Raw genomic sequence first — 8,211 nt, forward strand, 5'->3', positions numbered from 1 at the left:
ACTTGAACTGCTTCTTGTGCTCGGCACGGGGCCTGGCACGGAGCAAGTCAATCGTGCAGTAGACGGTTGCTAGCTGTAGAGTATCCGCTTAACCTGGCTTTGGTGAGGTCTTGAATTCAAGTGGAGGCTTGGGCCTATTTGTCTGCAAAGGTCTTTCAAGGCAGTACGTGAGCACCTCAGGCGAGACCCACGTCTCTGGGACTGTGGTTCTAACTGCTGCACTTGTGGAACTTGGCTTTTCTAAAAACTTCAAAAAAATTGAAGTGTAGTTGGTTGATTTTTGTGTGATACATGTTTATTTTATTATGTATTTATTTATTTGAAGTAGCACAACATTTTAATCCATTAATTCTAAAAATAACAGAGACATTTTATATCCAGTGTCACCTCCTCAAGAGTCTACTGCAGATTAGACAGCCAGACTGCAACTTACAAAGCCAGACATTAAAGTTGAAGATGCAGTTTGGGACAACACCATCATGGGGAGATTTTCCTCCTCTTTGCTCATAAACATAAGTTGTCAGCTTAAAAGAATCCTCAGACAGAAAGAGAAAGCTTTCTCTCTCTATAACCTCTTTATTTTAAATCTGTCTGTAATGTTTGAAGACAAAACAGATAATCAGAAAACCAACCTCCCAAGCAAGTACAAGGATCTGAGCTGGACTCCTGGGACTAAAGACTGGTTTAGTTCTATTTCTACCAACACTGTGATGTGAGGTGCTGTGGTTCTTGTTTTAGTTACAAGAGGGGTTAGGAATGAATGCCCACACACAGTTAATAATAGCTTATCTCGCACATAACGCTGCAGCAGAATACCAACAACAGCAGTATTTTAAAGCAGGGGGGAGAAGAAAGTAGACATGAATACAACTTAAGGTTTCCTTGGTTCTTCCCCTCTTTTTACAAGGAGAATTCAGCTCAAAAGCAAAACTCCAGAATGCCCGTACTGTCCTTTGGCCCACCAGGCCCGGAGAGCCTCAGGCTTTAGTGATGTATCCTTCTCGGATGAGGAAATCATAGATTTTCCGGGTTTTGTTCACGTCTATCTTGATGAGTGCTCTTGCCTGTGCCAGTCTCAAGCCTCCTTGCTTGTTACATTCGTTCAATAGAGCAGATTTGTATTCTAAATAGGCTCCTGGGGCCAATCTCACCACCTGACAGAGCTCCTTTTCTTTTTCATCCAACTTCTCTGTGCCAGGGAGGCCAGTGAGGTTCAAGGGCGGTGCACTTCGTGTACCTGAATTCGAAGCCATTGGTACGGAAGAACTCAGGCCAGAATCAATGGCAGCCTGCCGGCGGAGCCCCTGCTGGCAGGCGCTACCGTCCTGGACGTACTGGAGAACCTCCGAGAGCATAGTGCGTTTGAGGCGTTCCTCTTCTCGAGTCTTCTTGAGGTGATCATAGGTTCTGGCACTACAAAAGTTGGTAATGCCTGCTGTCCTGTATTCCTGGAGCCTCTTGATTTCCCTTCCGAGTTCGAATTCCAATGCATGGCTTTCAATGAACTTGTCACGTTCCACCGGCCCCACTATCCTTGCAAATCGCCTCATTGTTTCATAAAGGTCTTGGACTTCCTTGGGATACCGCCGTTCCATTAACTGAAACTTTCTAAGGTTGATTAATCCATGGTCTCTTATAATTCGTGTAAAATGTCCGAGTCATCTTCAACAAAATCAATGTCTCTCAAGTCCCATTCTGCATACTTGTCAGACTCCTCAATGAACTCTGCTCGAGCTGGCATGTATCCTGCCATGTCCCGAGAAAGCAAGGAGTCAAAGGTAGGTCGGGGAGGGTCATCTGTAGAGTGAAATGGAATGGCTGTGTCAGCAGTTTTTGCCTCCTCTGCTTGCTTCAGGTTTAGCAGGGTAGACGCAAATAGAGGGTTATTGATGAAATGCTTCATGTAGTGCTTCTCACACTCCTCCTTGGTCTTGGTGCACATTTGATTGGCTACTTCCTGCCATTTCCAAAGCCACAGTCCATCACAGCTTCTAAAAGGGCCATTTCTTCTTGAGCAGTCCAGCTGGGGTCAAGAACAGGAAAATCTGAGGTCATTATTTCGTAAGTATGATCACGTTGATGTTTCTTGTACTCAAATTCTCGAGTGAAACACTGTAAGCACAGGAAAAAAGGAGGTGGCCCACATTCAGCACACTTGATATAAGGCTCCATGAGGTAGGAGGAGCAGCCTCGGCAAGGTGGCTTATCAGAGGGATCACTGCTAAAGGAACTCAAACGGTCCATTCCCCAGTTGGCAAAGACTGCTGCTTTGATCTTCCTCAATGTAGGGCTCCTTCAAGGAGGTTTCAGAACTGGCCAACACAGACACCAAAGCTGACGACCCCCCCCCCCCCCGCCCCCCTTACTTCATTCCCCTCCTCCGCGCCGAGGAAACGCCAGCGGCGCGCGCGCCCTGGGCTTGCGTGCTGGCTCCCGTGCGGCGCAGGCGCCATGATACATATTTTATATATATACTTTCTGATGAGGTAGTTTAGCCTTAGAACTAGAACTGTTAAAAACAAGAGATCCTAGGAATTCCCTGGCGGTCCAGTGGTTAGGGCTCCACGCTTCCACTGCAGAGGGCGCGGGTTCTATCCCTGGTTGGGGAACTGAAACCGAGCAGGCCGCGCGGCGCGGCCAAAAAAAAAGAAAAGGAAAAGGAAATGCTCGAGATTTTCTGTAGTTTCCAGTTTCTAATGTGGATCAAGACAGCAAGTAATTGCTGTAAATTTTAACTTTAGAAGTAAGCTTAGGGCTTCCCTGGTGGTGCAGGGGTTAAGAATCCGCCTGCCACTGCAGGGGACATGGGTTCGAGCCCTGGTCCCGGAAGATCCCACATGCCGCGGAGCAACTAAGCCCGGGCACCACAACTACTGAGCCTGTACTCTAGAGCCCGCGTGCCACAAGCACTGAAGCCCGCGCGCCTAGAGCCCGTGCTCGGCAGCAAGAGAAGCCACCGTAGTGAGAAGCCCGCGCACCGCACCGAAGAGCAGCCCCTGCTCCACGCAACTAGAGAAAGCCCGCGCGCAGCCACGAAGACCCAACACCGCCCAAAATAAATACAATGCATAAATTAGACAGACAAAAAAAAAAAGCTTATACTACATGACAATCAAATGCAATATACAAACCTTAACTGGATCCTGGACCAAACCCAATAACACACCAAGAAAAGGAAGGCAGGAAGAAAGCAGAAGGTACACTTTTGGTACCTTTGTGGAAATTTTAATATGTACTCTGTTTCACATGACAGTATTGAATTAATAATTGTATTTGTTTTCTTGCTGCTGTAACAAATTATCACACGCTTAGTGACTTAAAACAACCCAAATTTATTCTCTTACAGTTCTGGAGGTCAGGAGTGTAGAATTAAGGTGTTGACAGGGCTGCATTCTTTTCTAGAGGCTTCAAGGGAGAATCTGTTCCCTTGCCTTTAGAAAGCTGCCTTCATTCCTTGGCCTGTGACCCCTTCCTTGCACTCCAAATCTCTTGCTTCTGTCGTGTCATCTCCTAACTAACTCTGGATCCTCCTGCCGTATAAAGACCCTCGTAATTACCTGGGGCCCACCGAGATAATCCAGGAGAATCTCCCCATCTCAAGATCCTTAATCACACCTGCAAAATCCCTTTTACCATGTGAAGTGAAGTAACATATCTACAGGTTCCTGGGATTAGGATGTGGATGTATTTGGAGGCTATGACTCACACTACCACAATAATGATATAGTAATTATGTGGGAGAACGGCCTTATTCTTATAGACACGTAATGTGAACTATTTAGTAGTGAAATGTCATGCTATCGGAAACTTTCTAATAACCCAGTAAACAGAAAGAGAGAAAGAAAATGTGTCACAGGTACTCATTCTTTCAACTTTTTGTAGTTTTGAACTTTTGGGAATAAAAAGTTGGGGGAAAATAAATGTATATTGATACATTTCATGTAACGTATATTTGTTTTGGATATTTGTATTATACTTAAGATTTCATTTTTATTTATTTATTTTAAAAAGTACTTATTTATTTGGCTGAGCCAGGTCTTAACTGCGGCATGCATGATCTTTAGCTACGGCATGAGAACCCTTAGTTGCAGCATGTGGGCTCTAGGTCCCTGACCGGGGATCGAACCTGGGCCCCCTGCATTGGGAGCGTGGAGTCTTAGCCACTGGACCACCAGGGAAGTCCCTTAAGATTTCATTTTTTTAAAAGTTCCATTGTTATTAAACTATTATCATCTTAGACCAGTGGTTTCCAGATTGTTGGATTTTCCAATTATTAAAATTTCCAAAAAATTTCTGCGGTACTAATTTTAAAAATCATGATTCTACAAAAAGGCCATTCCAAGACTAAAAACAGTAAGAGTGACTTGACACCAAAGGACAGGACACGGCTTTAAAACAGGAAATCCATTTAGCTTTATGGAAGACATACCGATATTTCGTTAACTTTTCTCTCCTCCCTCCGCCCAAATAGAGGAAAGCTGAGGCTCAATTAGGCTGCCTTTGACCAACAAGATCGGGGCCGGTGATGCCCTCTTGTGGCATCCTGGAGAATTACTGCCATCTGACTTCATGTCCTCTGACTTTGAGGGACAATTCCCTCACAGTAACTCGGTCATTCATTCATATGTGCCAGGCATTGTTCTCAGCATCTGGGATATATCAGTAATGAAAACAAATATCCCTGCCCTGCTGGAGCTTACATTCAGGTGGGGAGACAGACAATAAATAAATAACACATAAATAAGTGCTATGGAAAAAACAGCAGTGGCAGGGGTTGGGGGTCAGAGTGTAGGGGTTGGTAGTGTGGGATGCGACTTAAAAAAGGGTAACCCTTCCTGAGAAGATAACTTTGTTTTTTAAAAAGATTATTTATTTATTTGGTTGCACCGGGTCTTAGTTGCGGCAGGCGGGCTCCTTCGTTGTGGCTCGCCAGTTCCTTAGTTGTGGCGTGCACGTGGGCTCTAGTTCCCTGACCAGGGATCGAACCCTGGCCCCCTGTATTGGGAGCACGGAGTCTTATCCACTGCACCACCAGGTAAGTCCTGAGAAGATACCTTTTGTGTAAAGAGTTGAAAGGAGGTCAAGGAGTTAGCCATGCAGACACCTGGGGTGAGAGGTCTAGGAACAGAACCTCTCTCAAGTGTCCAGCAGAGAAGTCTGCACAAAAGCCCTAAAGCAGGAGCTTGTTTTTATTAATTAATTTATTTGTTTATTTATTTTTGGCTGTGTCGGGTCTTTCGTTTCTGTGCGAGGGCTTTCTCTAGCTGCGGCGAGCGGGGGCCACTCTTCATCGCGGTGCGCGGGCCTCTCACTATCGCGGCCTCTCTTGTTGCGGAGCACAGGCTCCAGACGCGCAGGCTCAGTAGTTGTGGCTCACGGGCCTAGTTGCTCCGCGGCATGTGGAATCTTCCCAGACCAGGGCTCGAACCCGTGTCCCCTGCTTTGGCAGGCAGATTCTCAACCACTGCGCCACCAGGGAAGCCCCAGGAGCTTGTTTTGTCAACTTCAAGAACCACACAGCCAATGTGTCTGGAGCCCAGTGAAGAAGAGAGAGGGACGTAGGAGAGAGTTCAGAAGTCATGGGAGACTAGATCACCCTGGAGGCCATAACAGTAAGGGCTTGGGCTTTACTCAGTGAAATGGAGAGCCCTGCAAGGTTCTGAGCAGAGTGACAGAATCTGAAGTTTACAAGGACCACTCTGGCTGCTGTGTCGACAAAGAGAATGGGGCAGAAAGCAGAGTCATCTAGAGGAGAGATGATGGTGGCTTGGACCCGAGTATTAGCAATGGAGGTAGTGAGACATAGTTGGATTCTGGATATATTTGGAAGGTAGAGTCGACAGACAGAATGGATCCAGAGGTTAAAGAGAGACATCAAGGAGAACACCACGATTTTGTTCTGAGTGGCAGGAAGGATGAGTTGCCATCAGCTGAGTTGGGGAAGATGGCACAGGACTGGGAGTTCAGATTTGGACACTGATGAAATACAAGTCCATATTCTAAGGCAAGTCAAGGAAAATTTGAACATAAAAAATGTTCTCTGCCCTGTGGCCTCCTCTCTTCCCTCTACTGTGCATTGCGTATCTGCATCATGCATCGACCAACCTCCCCACCGGCAGAAATAGCTGCTCAACTGTAAAGAGCGACATTCTCCTAGTATCAACAAGATAACTCCTTAGGAGATAACCTTCCTTCTTGATCTTGTAAGGGGCCCTGATGACCCATGACCCATTACTTGCTTTGTAGGTGTAGATCTGGATTGTGTGAATGTCACTGTGTACGTCATTTAACGTACAAAGCCCTGGATAACTGTGCTTTGACCTCTCACAGGCAGAACAGTTCTTGGAGCTTTCTGAGAGGCTGCTCCCGGCTTATACGCCGCCAGTTTGGCTCGAATAAAATTTTCCATTGCTTTCTTCGATCGACTGATTAAATTTTTCGTCGACAACACAATGAGGTAGAACTGTTTAGCTGGAAATAGAAATGTGGGAGTCGTTGCACAGAAGTGGTATTTCAAGTAATGGAATCACCAGGGTGTAAACGTAGGGAAGAGGTTCCAGGTCAGAGTCCTGCCTCACTCCACCTTGAAGGCAGCTGGGTGGAAGAGGAGGAATCAGCAAAAGAGAATGAAAGGAAGCAACCGGAGAGGCAGGAGAAAAACCAGGTGGGTGTGGTGTCCTGGAGGGGAGAGCGCAGGGGCCAGCAGGGAGCTGAGGTAAGGCCCGCTCCTCAGGCTGTGCCCTTGAATCTTCTACGACGTTGGGGGTCCTTCCCCTCAGACCAGCTTTTTTCCTTGGTGAGCAGGGGCACCCCGACCCATCGTCATAACTCTCACTAGAGCTCCCTCTGCCCTCCACACACGGACGCCAGATAGATAGCAAGACTGTTTGTTTATTGAACCCTTCCCAGCCAGCTCTCCTTTTCCCCTTCTGGCGGGCAGAACCCCAGCCTCCCACCAAGGGCCAAGAGGAGTCAACCGGGGCTTGGCCCTGGCTCCTTCCTTCTGCCAGGCTTCCCTGCCACACAGCCTTGGCTTCCTGGCTGGCCTTGGAGGCTCTGTTACTCCCTTTCTTCCACAGCCTCCTTCTGGAAGTGTGTGATGGAGGCCACCTGACCCCGATTACAACGGCCAAAGTAAAAGCTCATGGTGCTGTCGGAGAGGCCACTGAGATACAGCTCTGGGGACAGGGAGGTGAGCCTGAGCCTGGGGGCCGCCGCACCTCTGCTCCAGGCCCCCTCACACCCCACTCACCTTTGGTGACATTGACTTTGTTGGCCGCCAAGATGTCCGCCTGAATGCTATCTATTTTCACGTACAAGTCCTCGGCGTTGCTCTGAGGACAGGAGCAAGGGGACCTGGGCTGGATGCCAGGGCAGCCTGGACCCGGAGTTGGGCGTGGGCAGACGGAGGTTGCAGGCTGCGGTCAGGCCCTCAGCCTGACTGGAAGGGCAGGAAAGGGGACGGAAGGGTGCCAGGCGGAGAAGCCCAAGCCAGGGCAGTCCCTCCCGCCGCCGGCCCCGAGGCCGATCTGTGTGTGGGGTGTACAAGGGGAGGGGCCGTGCGCTGGGGTGTGCACAGGGGCACTGTTCCGTCCCGCGGGGCGCGGCGGGGCGGGAGCACTTACACGGAAGAGCTTGTAGAGTTCCTCCCCCATGGACCTGCGCACGTGCTCCTCCACCACTGGGAATAACTGCACAAAGTACTGCGTGGGCGGGCGAGGGGGCGTGACTGCCGTGCCCGCGCGCTGTGCCCGCCGCGCCGCCCGGCCGCCCAGCGCACCTCTAGCGTGAGGCTGGCCTGCCGCTGGCTGTTGCTGTGGTCCGTGTTGCCCATGGCGGCCATGAGGCTGTGCACCACGCGCAGGTGCAGCATCTCCTCGGCTAGGCTCGTGTTGCCTCGCGCCAGGATCCTGGGCGGGGGTGGCGTGGGGTGGGGGTGGGATTCGGGCTGCGGCGGCCCCGTGGGACCCTCCGGGCGGCCGGAGCGCTCTTGGGGGCCCGCGGGGCAGCGCCGGGCCTGGCTTGCCGCATCCGCCCACTACCTGCTGCCCGCTTACCCGATGGCCTTGGCGGCCGCGGCCTGCTGCAAGAACAACGGCAGGTGGGCGGTGAGCTGCAGAACCGAAGAGTCTGCAAGAGGGAGTGGCCGTGAGGCTGGAGGACCGCTCGCCCTCGTCTTCCACCCTGCCCCGTCGGGGTCCACCACCCCGA

At 50.0% G+C, this 8,211-nt stretch overlaps 1 protein-coding gene and 2 pseudogenes across 3 annotated transcripts in view; 1 reads left to right on the forward strand and 2 right to left on the reverse strand.

The window, feature by feature from the left end:
• Positions 1-8,211, forward strand: part of LOC309657968 (MARCKS-related protein pseudogene) — a 43,699-nt pseudogene that overhangs the window by 4,225 nt on the left and 31,263 nt on the right. The gene's annotated exons all lie outside the window — the stretch shown is intronic.
• Positions 810-2,352, reverse strand: LOC309657697 (transcriptional adapter 2-alpha pseudogene; annotated as a pseudogene). The gene has a single exon. The product of its transcript is annotated as a transcriptional adapter 2-alpha pseudogene (transcript).
• Positions 5,165-8,058, reverse strand: LOC309657986 (armadillo-like helical domain containing protein 1). The gene is made up of 3 exons (XM_082456069.1): positions 7,626-8,058; positions 7,253-7,356; positions 5,165-7,178 (listed from the first exon to the last, which is right to left on the reverse strand). The coding sequence occupies exons 1-3, from the start codon at positions 7,871-7,873 to the stop codon at positions 7,060-7,062; spliced, it is 471 nt and encodes a 156-aa protein (XP_082312195.1). The 5' UTR covers positions 7,874-8,058; the 3' UTR covers positions 5,165-7,059.

Source organism: Balaenoptera physalus (genome assembly GCF_965194825.1).
Source record: "Balaenoptera physalus genome assembly, chromosome: 1".
Classification (NCBI taxonomy): Eukaryota; Metazoa; Chordata; class Mammalia; order Artiodactyla; family Balaenopteridae; genus Balaenoptera; species Balaenoptera physalus.